Raw genomic sequence first — 18,347 nt, forward strand, 5'->3', positions numbered from 1 at the left:
TCAACAATGGCTGTCCCCGGTATTGCGCAAACGTCTCGTCGCCATGACACAGGATATTTGCCAATTGAAAACTATGGTCTCATTGGGAATATGCGAACTTGTGCGTTGGTAGGTATTGATGGAAGTATTGATTTTATGTGCTGGTAAGCTATGTTTTGCAATCGATAGAGTATCTCTACATTCTCCAGAATACTTATCATCTATAAATCCAGGCCAGACTTCGATTCTCCTTCAATATTTGGGCGACTCTTGGATAAAGATAAAGGTTGGTTTGGAGCTTCGTTTGTAATGCCGTCTCCAAATACTGGGGAGATCAAGCTACCCCTCATTTATCTATCCCGCAATGAGCTTCATCGGTTACCCCAGATTTTATCTTACCCCAAGTATCATATCTACCAATGCTAACTCTGCGAATACCTCAGGTGGCCATTTTTCCATCTCACCTGCGGATGGAGTTACTTTCAATACAAAGCAACAATATCTCCCATCCTCCAACATCCTACAGACTCGATATATCCACGAAGAAGGAGTAGTTGATTTGATCGACTTCTTTCCACGTCCAAATCATAGTCATGTTGCAAAGAAAAGTTCCATGCCTTTCCGGGAGACTACAAAAGTTCAGGGCGAGTTAAAGAAATGGCTGGTACGACGAGTCGAATGTATTCGAGGCAGCGTCGATTTAGGTGAGAAAGATCCTGAACACGGCGGTAGTCATCATATCTCACAACTTTGTTTAGATGTGGAGATATTTCCAGCCTTCAATTATGCCCGCGATGAACATGATCTAGAAATTCTCATGCCGGAACATCCTCCGGGAGCACTGGAAAGTAAAACGGTCACCTTCTCCAGTAAAGATTTGAAGCTTCAACTCGATGTGACTATTGATCATGGTGAGGAGAATATAGATTCATGCCCTTCCCTAATATTCCGCCGAGTAAGGCAGAAGCAAGGTAAAGGTAACGGTGTTGTTGCAAATATACGATTACAAGAAGGTCAAGCTATCTCATTCGTCTTGCGTGATGATATTCCGGACCATATTACCAGGGACGTCACTACCGAAGTTTTAGATACACAACAACACGATACCCAGAGATACTGGTCAAATTGGATTGGTCAATGTAAATATACAGGTCGTTGGAGAGAGGTTGTGGCCAGAAGTTTAATGATTTTAAAATTATTGACTTATGAGCCTACTGGTGCGATCATTGCAGCACCAACATTCTCTATTCCCGAAGACATTGGAGGAGTTCGGTAAATATCCTGAGATCTTTTATAGGTATCTAGCTAACTTTCTAAGCAATTGGGATTATCGATACTCCTGGGTACGAGATTCTAGTTTCACTATTTATATTCTACTCAGGATGGGATTTGTCGATGAGGCAGATGCATACATGAATTTTATCAGTGATCGATTTAGATTGTCAAGGGGTCCAGATGGTGCTTTACCAATCATGTTTACAATTAGGGGTGAGACTGATATCCCGGAACTTGAGCTTAGGTGAGTATTTGGGATATGTTTCCTTTTCTTCCATTGACTAACCATTCATAGCCATCTCTCTGGTTATAGAGATAGTGGACCTGTTCGTATTGGCAATGGTGCAGCTTTCCATCAACAATTTGATATCTATGGTGAGCTTATGGACGCTATCTACCTTTGGAACAAGTATGGAAAGCCTGTCACTTGGGATCAATGGGTAGCAGTTCGAGAGATTTTAGGTATGTTGTTCCATGGCAATCTTTCACTAGTACCTTATGCTAAGAATTTTTAGATTACGTTCTGAAAATTTGGCAAGATACCGATATGTCAATTTGGGAAGTTCGAAGCAGGAAACAAAACTATACATATTCCAAAGTCATGCTTTGGGTAGCATTTGACCGTGGAGTACGTCTTTCAGAGAAGCGTTGCTTGCCATGTCCGAACAAATCAGAATGGTTGAGGGTTCGTGATACAATTTACGAAGAGATCATGCAGAAAGGTAATTTACATTCATATGTTATAGTTTAGGACAACTTGAGCCAACTGATAAATTTGTAGGTTACAATACCGAAAAGCAAATGTTTGTCCAAAGTTATGAATCACGCACTATGCTCGATGCTTCTATTCTCATCGCACCACTCGTCTTCTTCATCTCTCCCAATGATCCTCGTTTCCTGAACACAATCGATAAAATCCTTCTTTCTCCCGAGAAAGGAGGACTCACAGAGACAGGCCTCGTCTTCCGCTACAATACCTCTACATCTGAAGATGGTGTAGGTGGTCGCGAAGGTGCATTTTCTATGTGTACTTTCTGGTTGGTTGAAGCACTTACCAGAGCGGGTGTTTATGATAGAAAGTATCTGGTAAAGGCAGTTAACATATTCGAAAACATGTTAAGTTTTGGTAATCATTTAAGTATGTTTAGTGAGGAAATTGCGAGGAGTGGTGAGCAACTGGGGAATACGCCACAGGCATTTAGTCATTTGGCTTTGATTAGTGCAGCATTCAATTTAGATCGGGCGACGAAAGGCAAGAATTAGGAAGATGATGAAGTGGTAAATGGGGGAAGAGAGATGGTATTTAGATTGATTCTGGGGATGACAACTAGACTGTTACGACTTTTACGATAGGGGTGAGAACGAAAAATTCGGTATGGAAAGCTAAGAAAGGAAAACCTACAGTATGAGTATGGCATTCAGGTTGGTGCAAAATTCGAGCTTCTATATCATTTTTCCGCATAATACTCAACTGCTTCCATTCATCCAATAGGTACAACCTACCTAGCTTTTCACAGATGTTGAACCTCTAAAGGGCCATGGATGATATTTACAGACGCATTTATCGCTACACCTTTCACAAGTGATCAAGTAGTAGACATATTTTATGTGCAGCATTACATAAAACAATTCTAGATATACGAAAGGCATGAATATTCCATTTAATCAATGTCTTTGATTCCTGCACTGAAGTCTTGACTGATGTTATGTATGTCTACATTTCTGCATCGATTGCTCCTTCCCCCTCCGTTCTGAGAAAGGAAAGACCCTCAAGGCAGCAAGCTCGTGCTTAATCATTCACTTTTACTTGCACGAATGAAATCATTTCCCAAATCTCATGTTTTTCATCTCCATGAGTATTTGTCTTCAATTCAATCAAATCACTCAAGCCATAAACTTCCATTTCTTATTCGAGCCATCTCAAATATTTGGTAACCTTCGCACTGGTAGGGAACAGTCGTGTCACGACAGATACCATCCCAACTTCTCAACACATGAATTGATATGATATTCATGAGTGGCCAGTGAGAAAAGAGGGTAAAGGAAATAAAATGTATAGCCAACTCCGCTTTCTGTGTATTCTCTCGACTGAACCGGTTTTTGTTGTAGTTCTCATTCTCAAAGGTCGCCCCTCAACAGTCCAAAACGGCATCATCTACATCCTCGTCCTTGTCGTCGTCACCACCATGCCAAGACTTCCAACCAAAAATGAGCAGATCAATCTGCTTCGCATGCAACTTGAAGTAGAGCAAAAATCATGTGCTAGTCTCCGTCATACCATCAAGGCTAAGCAAGCTACCATTGAAAGTACTCTTGCGGAGTTAAAGGACGCGAAAGAAAGTCTTATCCAAGCTAGATCCACTTCACCTTTCATGAGAAAACTTCCTACCGAATTACGTCTCAAGATCTATAAACTGCTCTTGGTTAATCCTAAGCTGAGTGAAACCGAATCTATTGGCAAGGCTGTCGAATATGGAAAATCTGTCAAGTTCGAACTCACCCCAGCAATTTTATGTACATGTAAAGCAATTCACAGCGAAGCGGAACCAATTCTGTATGGCTCAAACACTTTCATCATCGAATGCATCGGTGGTTATGGTCCGGTTGGCTCCCTTCATGTCCCGCAATCACCACTCACCAGATTTACGGATCCTAGCTTCGCTGATTTTGATGATAGTGATTCAGAGGATGATTTGGAGCGAAACTCGATGGGATATTCTGGAACAGAGACTCCTTTTGAGTTTTCAACATTCAGTGCCTTGAAGAAAGTTAAGCGCTGGAGAATACTCACTGGTGCATACAGACCGACTCCAACAAATCCAGTACCAGCAAAGTCATTCGTTCACTTTTGTCAAGCACTATGTCAAGAAGCTCCAACACAACCACAAAGATCTCTCGAGATCGTCCTTGCACTTGCGAGAGCCAATAACGGTATTCCTACGATTAGGACTGAGGATACACAATACAAATTTTCTCAAGATCAACTGAAATATCTGCTTCAGCCGCTGAGGCTCTTGAGAGACATCAAATTGGAGTTGAACATTGCGCAATTTAAAACAGACTTACCACAATCTACCCATTTGTGCGGAGCTGGTCCGGAGTATTACTTTCCTTATAGCGAAGCCCAGACAGTCGAGGTCAATCTCGTGAGATCTATGAATTTGGCATTGCCTATCCTCCAGAAATACCAAGCTATTGTGGAGGATCTTTCACCCGTTGAGAAGGTATTCAAGATGTATGAGCGATTAGAGCGATATGTAGTGTCATTCGAAAGATCTGAACGATTTACATTGGACTTGATCACTTTGCAAAGAGGTCATGAAGGGAGTAGGAGAGAAACTCGTCATTTTGGTTGGCAACTTCCTGGTCCTTCTCTTGGCAACCCTTTCAAATCTCGCTTTCCTATATCGTATCATCCAGTGGAGCTCGCCTTTTCTAGTAAGTCAATCTTTATTCTTGAAGCATGAACTTACTTCCATGCCTGAACGATATCTGAAGCAATATTTATCTGGAAATCGCTGACACCTAGGACAGAAGCCATCGTAGCCAAAGATAAGGAGGATGTCACAGAGTTCAAAGCTGCTAGAGCTTCCGTTTTGAAAGAACTAGATCCTCAATACAGAAGAATGGTCGATGCATCTAAGAAGTTGACAGCTTTCGTCGAAAAAGAGAGACTTTCGGGAGTATTTCATGAGTGTACTGGTTGTGGTGTATTTCATCAATACGAAGAGGATCCATACGAGAGCACTCTTGGAGAGGATTTGGATCGCTACATCTATGAGCTCGATAAGATCGCCAGTTTATTGAATCGAACTATGCCAGATCATATTCAAATTCAAGTACAGAAAGGAATCACAATGTATGAGGCAGCATACATTCATTTGGAGAGAGAAAGACTTTTCCGAAAGTTACGCTGGATGCAAAAGCAAGACACCGTTATCAAGAGCCCTTCACAAATCGCTAAATGGACAAAGCGACTTATTGAAGATATGTGGGAGCACTGTCAACGTATTAGCTGGCATAGAGAGTGTCTTTTCAAGGATGATATTACAGATATTGGTTGTAAAATCAATAAAAAATTGGGACAGGGATTGATGGAACAAGAATTGGAGTGGCTCGAGGGATTTGAGAGTGATGATGAGGAATTTCATGAATTGCATTATGGAGATTAATTATTTGGCGAGGAATCAGAGATGAATTTTTGAAATGGACAAGGAGTATTTATAGATGGGGAGAGATACTAAGTAGTAGCTGTTGCAAAATTTGCTGATGGGAAAATGGAATGGGATACATAGCGATGATACATGTTCTAATGGCTTAGCTGAGCGTAGCATGTTATGGCGATATGGGATTTTGACTGACTGGCTCTTTTGGCTCTTAATAATATTTCATTGTAATCTTTACTATCCTAGTTTGTAGATGTATTGTGCTTGTGTGATTTATGATTGCCTCTTTCATTTTTCATTTTCATTTTCATTCCTTTCCTTCTCTTCCGTCTCTTCTCCTTTCACTTTATTTCGGACACTAGAAATTTAAAACTCGTGTGGTTAGTATCCTCGAGTAGTAGAGTATCACGGGGAGATCTCGGATAGAATTCTGTGCTTTGGTCGAGTGTTAAGAATGGAATGAAATGAAATGGGAAGGAAGAAATGCTCATAGAGGTACGCGGGCGGAAGAGGGGAGAGGGGGAGAGGAGATAGAGACAGAGGAGACAGAGGAGACAGAGGAGACAGAGGAGACAGAGGAGACAGAGGAGACAGAGGAGACAGAGGAGACAGAGGAGACAGAGGAGACAGAGGAGGAGCTTTTCAGTGCGAGAAAATCTTTGCAATGTTAGAAAAGATAGATAGAAATACACAGAAATAGAGTAGGGTATATTGAGCGGTAGCAAGATAGCTGGATACCGAAGAGGAGGAGAGTTCGATGGTATGGTATGGTATGGTATGGTATGGTTTGTATAAGAGAGGACGAATGGGATGTGAATAGAGTAAGAAGTGTAAACATTCTCCGCATCAAGAATATAGGGAGAGCAAAACGAGGTTTAGATCCACAGCTTGGCCATCAAAATTCTTCGAATATAGGTAGGTTACTGTTAGGAAATGATATGGATGGTTATACGATGAAAGAGTTTAGTGGGTAGGATAGAGTGGTGCGGATGGAAGTTGAAGTTGAAGTGATGAGATGATATGATATGATATGAGATGATATGAGATGATATGATATTGGATTTTCAGCTGGAGATATATAGATAGGTAGGTAGATCTTTGAAAGAGTTATCTTGAGGCGCAGGGGGTTGTTTTTTGTAAATATATACTAGGTTGGTATGTATTGGGATGGAATGGATTTTGAGTTATTGTATGCGGGATTGTATTGGTTCTATATGGGGAGAGTTATTAGAGTTGTATAATCATGGAACTAAGGAGTGATGAAGATTGAAGTTCGCTCTTCTATGTTGTAATTGATGGTGTGGATAGATTGATAGGTAAAAAGAAATATTGATAGCAACTAGAGAAGAAACTGTTATTCAGTAGCAGGCATTCCATGATATCCCCAACGATTAATATCATCTTGGAGGGAGGATCTTGAATAAGATGCATCCATTAGTGCGGTGCAGTCCACAATATCGAATTGATCCTCCCTAGCAGAACAACTTCCTCGACGCGATACGAAGAGTAGGTAGCATTGTAAGATCTTACTTTCCAAGCCACCCATCGATTGATGGAAATACTCCCGGATGTGAGCATTCTCATCCCCATCATTTAGAGACTTAACACTTGTATTCTCTTATCTGAAAAGGATGCGTAATTTCCGCTGCTGGCACGAACGAAAGATATGAAATAAATAATCATGATTGAAATTCATAGATATATTGCGCAGTGATGGCTAGCTACAGTTAGGAATATCATAACAGGTAGTTTTCCTTCCGAGCTGTGAGATTATTTCTAGAGAGAGGGAGGATTTATGAAAGGGGTCTTTGATGTTGTGTGAAATGATCAGACGAGAGAAAGGAAGAAAGTGTGTAGTGATGAAGTCACGATTCCCATTTGTGAGGATCGGGATGATGGTATGAATACTTATTTCTATGCACTCTTCAATACCGTATGAACTATACAATGATCGAACGGACCGTCTCCCGTCTCTACGATCTCATCCTGAGAAATCAAAAACACTTTTTTGATATTGTGCAAGCACGGTGGTGGAGATGGTAGGATAGATATCTCACTAACTATCTCTTGCTCTCAAAATACCTTGGAAAGCGCTGGGTAGTAGACAGATTCTTTGCATAAATGTTCTCGAATACATACATTTACACAAACATTCACACATACCATACCGTATAATCAAGTCAGCCTCGAAAGTTATCTCGTCATTATTCATCATCATCAATCAGATGACCATCATCCCCTGTTCCAGTCAACACCCCGAAGTTTATCTACTCCCCAGAGCAACTATCCTCCACCATCCAAACAAAGTACAGGTGTCTACCTACCTACCTACCTACCTACCTAGGTATCGAAAAGACCCCGCACTACCACATACTTCGTACAAACCTTGCGATGACGGCATATGCAACGAAGCAGATAAGGGGACAACCAATACTAGCACTTAGGAGCGAGCGATGGTGCGATAGCTGAATGTTTAAAAGCGAGATATGGAGACGCGATGATGAAAGAACGAGAGGGGAAGATAGGGGACGGGGGAGGTGAGGAATCTGATTGGATATGCGATACGAATTCTTATCCCGTTTGGAGGAATTTGGAGAGAGATCTCGAGGAACTAATTGGATAAGCGAAGGATTGGATTTTCTTCGGTCCGAGGCGTCCGATGTTGAACCTTTTGGTGAAGGTGTTGGGGGTGCTGTATGTGCTGTATGTACCAGAGTAGATAAGGCGAGGTGGGATTGTGATTATGTGCTTGACGGGATTCAAATGCGAAGGGGATGGAGGAATAATTGGATCTTGAGAGGGAGAAAGAAAGGAAGGAAGGTGGTAAGATAACAGCAAGGTAATTGTAGCAATACGCAACAGAAAATCATTCGTTCACACAATCACATCGTCAAAGATTATCAGTTAGCAAGCGGTACCCATCTACCTACATCAAATCAACATTTACATCATTAACAGCATCCAATCAATCCTCAAAAATAGAAATAAAATCATCATTTTCCTCAAAACCAAAAAAAAAAAAAAAAAAAAAGCTAAAAGAGAAGCCATTTATTCTTATTTCGTCTCAAATAAGCATCAATAGTATGAATGAATAGTGGATCCTCCAATCCCAGATTTAAGATCTTTTTCTAATGAAAAAGAATAGTGAGATATAATTATCCCACCCACACGAATCCATATTCTTCCTAGCACCATCCATTCGCAAACTTGGAGTCTGTCCCTCCCAAAACTTAAGCTTTGAATTGGCAGATAAGTTTCGAAATCTTAGCTGGGAGAGTTGAGTTGAGTGAGGGAGCTAATTCCAAACCTGCGAGTCTTGTTTCGTCGTCTCGTCCCGTCTAGACTTATTGTACGTAGGTACGAAACTTGTCAACATTCATATTACTGTCGGGAGAGCATAGCTAGCATCTCTGGATATCTCACCAGACTCTTTCCTGCCAAACAAGACAAACACCAGACCAGACCAGACCACACATTTCACGTAAACGTAACCCAAAGTGCCATCGCTATTGGATGAATGGACGAGAACGAATCTCGATAAGTCGATGAGAGCACACCTAGTAGCTGCCATAGATGCAGATCATGGTGCATCCATCCCATAAATTTACATACAGCAGAGACCAAGCGAAGAGCGACGACATTTTTAAATTTTTTCGTGAAGATCGATCTTTGGCGCAAGTGAGAAAGTATATCGGATTCTGGCACTAATGCTCTGAGCTACCCTCAACTACTTTCTCTAGCAACTTGTCACATACCGTCGATCGCTAGAATTCTATCCTATACCTACCTAGGTAGGTACCAGATCTTTAATTGTGTGTTGATGAGTATCGAGACGGGAAAGGAAGTCATTTCTCTTTAGAGTTTTCGATAATATGATGAAGAAGAGGAATAATTACAGTAGTCACAATGATATTAATGATTCATATTGTTCAATTTTTGAGAATGTGCAAGATATCGTTCTAGAATGAGAGATCGATACGATGGATGTTGACGGAAGAAGTTATATTTACCCCTTGCATATAAGTTATACATACGTACCTACATACCTACATACATAACTATGCACCTACGTATCTTAAATCCTCACATGATGGTACACACACACATACATACATACATACATACATGCTGCATAATCCCATCCAAATACTCCATTCCCCCAACTCCCGATATGAAAATAAAACACGGAAATGCCAAAGCAAAGCAAACCCAGCACAGTCCCTCGCGCGAAACTTTCACAGCCATGAAAAAGTCCCACTCCGCATCCATCCATCCATCCATCCATCCCCGTCCCTCAGCGGACTTTCCGCAGACACACACTAGGCCTGAGAGTGCGAGTGCGAGTGCGAGTGCGAGCGCGACCCATTCCTCGGATGCAGTGCGCGTGTTTCCGTTTCCATACCTCCCTCACACGATACCGGTACCTCAGATCTCTCACACCCGACTGACACCTGATACCACGACATCCCCATTTCATTGAAACTTTGTTTCGTCCTTTGCGTTTTTGTTTCTCCCGGTGTCAACTCGTGCTTTGACTGACACTTTGGTTTGGTTTGTATCCTTGCATGTTTGTCTCTTTCCTGATTTGCATGCATCGTTATTCATTTAGTGTTTACTACATGTATCAATTTCTCAATGTCTCGTAGATATGGATCCATGTGTATCTCCGAGTTTTCCTACTCCAGACTCCAGACCCCAGACTCCTCCTCCTTCGATACTTCATGCTAGTATACCATACCATACCATACCATATCACATCACATCACATCACATCATGCTTCACCAAACTATATCATAGCATACTATACCCTATAAAATCTACGCCATCTATCCATCCAGCTACTTGCTCATGCAACTAACAGACCCAGCAGCACGCGAAAAACAAAGCCCCAAAAGCAAAACCCCCCAATAATACAAGTCTTGCGATCGATCTTCTTTACTCGGTATCACGTACCGTACCCATCTCATCAATGCCAATCCCCCAGCTGAAATCTACCTAAGACTTTCTTCCATGCTAAGGATCCTTCCATGTATACTACGGTAGTACACTACCTATCGCAATGACACACATAGTATGCTCGGTACATCGATTGTAGTTCTTGTGTTGTGTGTGTGTGTTTGTATGTGTGTATGCTTCTCAATTGATGAGTTTTGCAAAGATGATCTCTGAGGTGTAGTTGGTGTGTTTGATAAGTTTGGAATGCTTGGCTTGTTGCGGAGGTGTGGAGGTGTCTGTGGAGGATGTGTATATAGTTTTGTTTTTCGAGTTTTCTGTATCGGTATGTATGTATGTTGTCTATCTACTTGTGTCGTTGTCTAGCTTGTCTATCCCCATCTATCTATCCATCTACCTCGTGATATGCGCCGAGGCTCCCATCTCCATGCTCGTAACGTGTAACGTGTAACATGGGGCGGCTTCACATCATCCCTATCGAACCATGTGCATCCATGTCCCTTCATTCCATTCATTCCATCCACCAAGCCACTCCTTCCACAACCCCAGCATTCCAAGTTCCCAACACCGAAAAACGGGGGTCCGCTATGCAGGTATGGGGAAGTGCGGTCCCCGATAAACTACCTAAACACTTGCGTAAGTTGAGTAAGTGAGCAAGTAAGTTGGTAATCTCCCAATACTTGTATGCACATAGATCATTTACCCAAACCAGTAATAAATCTAGTAATAAATATACTCTGTGGTTAGTTTGATCAATCCCGCAAGCACAATGCAATGTCAAAGGTGCACCAACCTTACTCCTTACTCTGTAGTATTTTATTTCCAGCATCACAATCTCCCTCTCCATCACCAGGCTTTCGACGGCCTTCTCGATTGATTGATTGATTGATTGATTGATCGATCGACCAATAATTCCCATGAAGAGATGCTCTCCGCATTGCTCTCTCATGTCATCTGCAAAGTTTATTCACACACTATGACTTTAGTTATTTAACGTTACATACTATTAAGTATTCTCATATCGTAAGTTTTACGCATATTAAGCTTGTTTGTTCTATTAGTCATACAGGGGGGTGGTAAATTGAATTGTAATACGGAATCGTGTTTGGGATGAGATGGGATGTCCGGTATCCGAGTTCCGATCACGTGGGAGGAGGAAGGATAGGTTGGGATACGATACGATACGATACAATACGATACGATGCGATATTCAAGTACCTACCTAGGTAGGTAGCAGGTAGGTAGCAGGTAGGTAGTAGGTCCTTTTTTCAAAACGTTTAGTTTCATACAAAGTAGACCAGAGAAAGGAAGGACATGACATGTACATGTACATTGACCAAATTGAAGAATTGAATTGAAACTGGACCGAATATTGAATACCCAGATACCTACCTACCGACCTATCTAGCAGAGGATGGCTCAGATAATACAAACAAACCCAGATACGATACGAGCAATTCTAGAACAATATCTCGAGACATACCTATCTAGTATTCAAGCCTTCTTTTGCTCACCAGGGCTTAGATCGTGATGAATCGAGAATCGAGAATCAAGAATAGAAAAAGGGTCTGCTACTTATTCTTACTTGAGTAGGTATGTTTGATACGTGTATCATATCATCATACCGTCCGTATTCTCTGTCCTAAAAATACCTATTTCTCTACTTGTGTACTTATTTATGTACTTATCTATGTACGTACTATCCGTCCCGAGAAAGAGTACCTACATACTACATACTACATACCTGTTGTACCAAAGAGATAGAAAATCAACATTCCATTCCCATCTCCCCAAATCCCCCCAAATCCCCAATAATATAATACAATTTCATATAATAACCTTACAATACAATACACTATACAAAAACAACAACAAAAAAACCCAACCCAACTCAATCCAAAAAGTCCGTGAGAGAGGACTGTACCGGTAACGTAGTCTTACAAAAAAACAAGCCAAAAACCCACCCACCCGAGCCACCCCAAAAAGATCTTCACAACTTAATTTAGAGAAAAACCATACATGTATGTATGCTTTGACAGCGCAGTGATGATCACTACCCAGATTATGAGGGACAGACAGACAGGAAGGAAACATTCGCGATCCCCGGGATGTGGTAGGGCGGTAAGTGGAGAGGGAGGTAGGTAGTGTAAGTAGGTAAAGTAGGTAGGTAGGGAGCTAAGGGAAGTTGGTTTTCATATTTTGTTTTACCTTTTTGTTTTACCTTTTTGTTTGGGTTTATTTGGGGTTATTTGGGATGGATGTGTATGTATGTATATGTATGTATGTATGTATGTGAGTATGTGTATATGAGCATAAGTCAACTACCTGATCCTGATCTGAGGATATATATATATGTATATACACACAAATAAACAGCCAAAAACTACGCATCCAACTCTCCAAAGGAACCATGGAATAGAACAAACCCACCTAATACCTCCCCTCCCATCCAACCATCACCATCACCATCACCAACCCTAAAATATAATAACATCATAATTCCCATCTCATCTCATCTCATCTCATCCCATCCCATCCCATCCGATATAGATCTATCTCATCGAGGAACATGCGTCCCTGCCTACCTGCCCAAGCGTAAACAAAAATCCGCAAAACCAATAAAAATAAAATCAATAAAACATACTTCTTTTCTTTTTTCGCTCCGTGGGTGGTGAGTGATGTGATGTGATGTGATATTATTATTATTAATAGTGAGTGATAATTGTCTAGATCAAACAAACTAGATCTCAACAGTGAGCACACACCCACATACACACATATACACATACACACATACTACTCCAGGACGGACTAACACAAAGTACAATGGATGTGATATTGAATTGTATCATACTCCCAATAAGTTAAGTTACTTGGAACATAATATAATTTCTCATTAGCATAAGGCTCGGTGGCTCGGCTAGAATGCTTTTGGAAGGGTTGATGGTTCAAGGTAGGATCATAATGCTTGCATGTAATGAATGTACCTACCTAGGATAAGTATAATTTGGTATTAAGTATGACGGAATTAACTAAGGACTAATATAATAAATCATAAAATCTAAATTACCTTATTTCATAATCCGCTCGGTATTTTGATTTTATTCTCTATGCCCTCTTTCTCCCTCCCTCTCTCTCTCTCTCTCTCTATATATAAGATCCGAGTCTTATCCATATAACCCATAATCTTTAATCTATAATCCATATCCATAACTCTTATTACTATCATGGCTTGGGCTGAGGCGTGGGCTTAGTATCCATAAAGTGTGTCCACCATCCGTTGTCCGCTGGATACTTATCTAGTACTTCCATCCATGATCCATATTCATCTCCATACATGCCACACACACATACCACAATAACCACAAATACCACAAGACCATAAGTAAGCCGTCCTCCTTTTTATTCATATATCTATCAATCATAGTCACAGCATGATCCCGACCAATCCACCATTCTCCATCATCCATTATCCATCATCATCCGCCATCCGTCATCCACCCTCATCCACCCTCATCCACTTCCTTGCATGACTTTACCCCAGGATCTCAACAATTTCTTCACATTTCAATTTCACTATCCATTTTAGTTTATGCTGATCGTGCAAACTTATAAAACAGATTTCAAATAACTCTTATACTCATCAAAACATTTTGCGAATTCTTTCATACCCGTTCCATCCATATATCATACCATCTTTGCGATGCGAATTTGATTTTCGTCTCTGAAATTTTGACGTTGGGATTGTATCAAATAGCTCGAAAAACCGTTAAGCTACCCCAACGGATTTTGTTAGTGTGCGTGTTAGTACCTAGGTATCATACCAATCAACACCAACACTCACTCAGTCAATCAATCAAATCTCACAAAGGAAATTTTACTTATATTTCCTTCACTCGGCCACAACTCTTAAATCAACTTATCTTTTAATGTTCATACCGAACTTGGAATCCCCTTATCAAATCAATAACAATCAACAAAAGAAATATGGATCTCTCGAGAGAAGATGAATATTTCGAGTGGGTGGATCGAACGGATTTGGTCGATGTTGCGCCGCGAATAATTCGTCAACCCGAGATATCAGCCTTGAAAGTTATTTGTATGGACGATGCCGATGATGATGATGAATTCGAATTTCCACGGTATGACGATATACAATGGAACAACAACAACGAGGATCAGGTTCCAAAGGAGGAATATCACGCTCAAGTCGACTATTACCTCCAATCTCCCTCACTACAACCGACATACCTCGAAGATGATGTATCATTGTGCAGTACTCCAACAACCCTCTCTCCTTCAGATCAATCGCCAACATCCGAACTTTCGGAGCTGCCGGAACCCACTGAACCTTGCGATATCACCGAAACTGTGGATGACTTGGGTGTCCGAGTGAAACCGTCACATCATGTAGATTATCTCGCACACGATTGGCCAGAAGAGGATCTATGGGCGTCCTGGAAATTCATTCAATCACATCGTACCGCATATGAAAATAGCAAAAGATTGGAGAATGCGTCTTGGAGAGGTTGGGCGAAGAAACGATCCAATCTGAAAACAATCGACCCATCAACATTTGGCTGGTATGCACCTTTACTTTGGGATTTCTTGTCAGCGCAATGCTAACACAATATTAGGGAAAAGGACCATGATACAACATGGCTATATGGACCACTCCACAAGCCAGAATCCTCGCAATCTCTATTTTCTTCTCCCATGGATATGGATTGTCGACCGAAATTGACGAGATCGTTATCATACGCAGACGTCAATGTAAAGCCGATTCTTAAACAACGAGGAATATGCGATGTGTTATTGAAACGTTCATCGTCGGCTGGCTTGGAATCGATGGAATCTTCTCTGCCTTCCCTTTCTTCCGGCAGATCATCCCCTACATCGACCTCTTCAAGAAAATGTGTTCGCTTCAACGATGAGGTTGAACAATACATCGCGGTGAATAGTTCATATGAGGAGGTTACCGATTACACGACGGGGAAATCGAACATGCGCATTGTCGCCAAACTTCCAAACTCGACTCTCAAGAATATTGTCGAGGTTGATAATATTTCCGCCGTGGCTTATAGTCTACAACAATCTTTGATACAAGATCATTTCGTCCTACCGAGGTTCGAATACGAAGAATACGCCAGTGCTGCGAATGGTGATGATGATGAGTGGGAGCTTTCGATGATAGGGATGGATTTCAAGTCGTCGACGACTTCGATTTCAGTAGGAGGTGTTTATTAATCTGGGTAATATTTCACACTTAGCATGGCGTCTGGGTGGAATAAATAATAGCAGCATAACAGGTGTTTTGCATAGCATGTTTTGAGGAATTATGGGATGAATGATACCACTTGCTACTCGGTGCCCTTGGTTGGCAACCTGACTGGCTGAAATTTGAAGAGGAACGTCATGTCCTCGCCGGTACTACAATGTCCGGCATGGTTTTGTACCCATAGCATAGCACATAATGAAAGAAAGAAATTAAAACTCAAAACATGAGGATATTGATATGATACGATAGTTGACAGTACATGATTTCATGCTTTGAAAGGAGGAGGTGATGAACGTACGTCGCTGGCAATATGTATATGTATATGTAGGTATGAATCTATGATGAGGGGTAGCTTGGAATTTTCACTAGAGTCGCGTGCGTGATTGGATGGGGCAGAAATTCACCGCTTGGGATATCACCAGATTATTTTGAATAGAAATGATTCGATGATGAAAGAAGGAAAGAAAAGAAGAAAAGAAAAAGACATGTGAAGTGAGGTAAGAATGAATGGATAGGTGGGTGGATGATTCAATATATAGTCTCCTATTTATATATCTTCTGTTTGAATGGGGATGGAGACGAAGATGATGGGGATGTGAAATTGGGATGTGAAATTTCAATGGGATTGGGAATATGTGTCTTATATCTGATATCTTATATGGGTAGCTATAGGGGGGAACTGGTCCGGTACTCTTGGAAGTACTCTAGGGAGTAGGGGAGAGGGGAATAGAGTAGAGAGTAGGAGGTAGATTGATCGGAATAGGGCCCGAGTTTGACAGGGGGAGGGGGTGGAAAGGAGGGATAGGAGGGAAATGAGGAGGTAGGAGGGAGGGATGATGGAGGGGAGGTTTATATGTAGGGAGGTAGGTCTGTAGGTTTGCGGTTTGTGGTTTGTGGTTTGTGGTTTGTGGTTTGTGGTTTGTGGTTTGTGGTTTGATATTTGATTTTGATTTTTGAGAGGGGAGGAGGGAGAAGGTACTGGGTAGGTAGGTAGTTAATTTGACATCAATTTATCTGATTTAACACTCTGCCGGTAAGAGATACCGATAGGTCGAATGAACAACAAAGTAGGGTTTCAAGTGCCCTTAGAATCTACCGCTATCGAACGAAGGAGTTCGTAGTCCGAAGGGCTTTGTGTACTCGACTGACTACCTATATACACGTAACCAAGACACGTGCAGGCTCGCACGTGTTCGGCGAACTTCCTTCGAAGTTTGGTCGGAAAACTCACTCGATAGCATCTCCGAATGCTTTTCGAGACAATTAATCATCCCATCATTTTTTTCCAATTAAATTAAATAAAGCCTTGCATACGCCTGCATCGTCGCCTTCGGGCGTTGGATTGAATCACCTGCCCACCTGGGTAAATTCAGGGTTCTCATCAACCTCATGTCTGAAAAACAAGTTGTGATGCCAGCAGATGGTTACATTCTATATCTACTTCTCCAAGAAACGTTTGTTTGTTTAAATTATATCCCACTTGCATTCACATTTTAATTCTCAATATGAAAAATAGAGAAAAGTCTTCGGAAAATAAGAAAAAGGAACTTTGTGATATGTGCAACAACATTCCAGCAGTAACATTCTTCAGTAATGGGAACCCAGCATTAGGATATCAGGGGAAATATGGGTCGACAGAATTGTATCAGCTCTTTGAAGGTCGTAACGCACTCATAGAACTAAGACTATCTGCAACCAACGGCTGTAGTCTTTGCAAATTGTTCCAGGATGCTCTCGAATGTTCTCATCATCATCCCGACGAGCATCTTCGAGATTACCCGAAATACTGCGACTGGGGAATTCGGCTCGAAAGAAAGCCAGAACTGGAGATTACTTTTGGTCTCTATTGCGATATGATGCTTGATTACCGGCTGATCATCCATACGGACGAGGCCACAACCAGGTCCATTGAGCCTTCTTCATACGTAACCGAAACTGAGTCGGATTCCCCTGCTAATTTTGCTCTCGCTCGTTCCTGGCTGGCTGAGTGCCGCATGGAACATGAAGACTGTAGAGATTTACTAGAATCCGAACTGCCTGCACGGCTGCTGGATGTTACGGTGCCCTCAAAACCAGGCATAGTTCGCCTTTGCTTGACATCTGACTTTCCCACCGAAGGAGTGGACTACGCAGCGCTTAGTCACTTTTGGGGTTCCAATCACCCTCCAAAGACAACTAAGAACAACTTGCAAAGTCAGCTGCAAGGGTTTCCTGAAAATCGACTTCCTTAGACCTTCTACGACGCTGTGCGCACAACTAGGGAGCTTGGTCTTCGATACCTCTGGATTGATTCATTGTATATTGTGCAGGACGATCGAAACGATTTTGAAGTAGAGTGCGCTCGAATGAACACCATATATACCAACGCTCTATGCACAATCGCTGCATCTGATGCCAGAGATTCCAGAGATGGGATTTTCCAATCGCGGAAGATGAAACCAGTTCGACTGACTTACGAGAGCGACGGCCTCGAACCAAAGTTAACAGTAATAATCCAACCTGCGTTTTTTGGATGTTGGATGAGGGATTACAAAACCCTTTGCAGAGCCGTGGCTGGGTGCTACAAGAACGACACCTGTCTCCGCGTATCATTCATTACACGAAGAAATGTTTGATGTGGGAGTGTAGAATTGCTATCGCATTGGGATATCAAAAGAAGATGCGTCTCAAAACCGATGCTAATAAGACTATCGAG

The 18,347-nt window shown here is 41.6% G+C and overlaps 5 protein-coding genes across 5 annotated transcripts; all 5 read left to right on the forward strand.

Annotated features, from left to right (window-relative positions):
- Positions 1–6: 6 nt before the first annotated feature.
- On the forward strand, positions 7–2,517 carry EAE97_005371 (uncharacterized protein; the record flags this gene model as incomplete). Its single annotated transcript, XM_038875883.1, has 7 exons — positions 7–143; positions 213–265; positions 423–1,251; positions 1,298–1,498; positions 1,550–1,716; positions 1,770–1,976; positions 2,036–2,517. 7 exons carry the CDS (start codon positions 7–9, stop codon positions 2,515–2,517), a joined length of 2,076 nt encoding a protein of 691 aa, XP_038733220.1.
- Positions 2,518–3,440: 923 nt separating this feature from the next.
- On the forward strand, positions 3,441–5,426 carry EAE97_005372 (uncharacterized protein; the record flags this gene model as incomplete). The annotated part of the gene is made up of 2 exons (XM_038875884.1): positions 3,441–4,692; positions 4,789–5,426. 2 exons carry the CDS (start codon positions 3,441–3,443, stop codon positions 5,424–5,426), a joined length of 1,890 nt encoding a protein of 629 aa, XP_038733221.1.
- Positions 5,427–5,884: 458 nt separating this feature from the next.
- On the forward strand, positions 5,885–6,091 carry EAE97_005373 (uncharacterized protein; the record flags this gene model as incomplete). The annotated part of the gene is made up of 1 exon (XM_038875885.1): positions 5,885–6,091. The coding sequence occupies one exon, from the start codon at positions 5,885–5,887 to the stop codon at positions 6,089–6,091; it is 207 nt and encodes a 68-aa protein (XP_038733222.1).
- Positions 6,092–14,361: 8,270 nt separating this feature from the next.
- On the forward strand, positions 14,362–15,621 carry EAE97_005374 (uncharacterized protein; the record flags this gene model as incomplete). Its single annotated transcript, XM_038875886.1, has 2 exons — positions 14,362–14,957; positions 15,012–15,621. The coding sequence occupies 2 exons, from the start codon at positions 14,362–14,364 to the stop codon at positions 15,619–15,621; spliced, it is 1,206 nt and encodes a 401-aa protein (XP_038733223.1).
- A 1,536-nt stretch (positions 15,622–17,157) lies between these two features.
- On the forward strand, positions 17,158–17,883 carry EAE97_005375 (uncharacterized protein; the record flags this gene model as incomplete). The annotated part of the gene is made up of 1 exon (XM_038875887.1): positions 17,158–17,883. The coding sequence occupies one exon, from the start codon at positions 17,158–17,160 to the stop codon at positions 17,881–17,883; it is 726 nt and encodes a 241-aa protein (XP_038733224.1).
- Between the last annotated feature and the right edge of the window lie 464 nt (positions 17,884–18,347).

The sequence above is a fragment of the Botrytis byssoidea genome (assembly GCF_014898295.1).
Source record: "Botrytis byssoidea strain MUCL 94 chromosome Unknown BBYS_009, whole genome shotgun sequence".
NCBI classification, from domain to species: domain Eukaryota; kingdom Fungi; phylum Ascomycota; class Leotiomycetes; order Helotiales; family Sclerotiniaceae; genus Botrytis; species Botrytis byssoidea.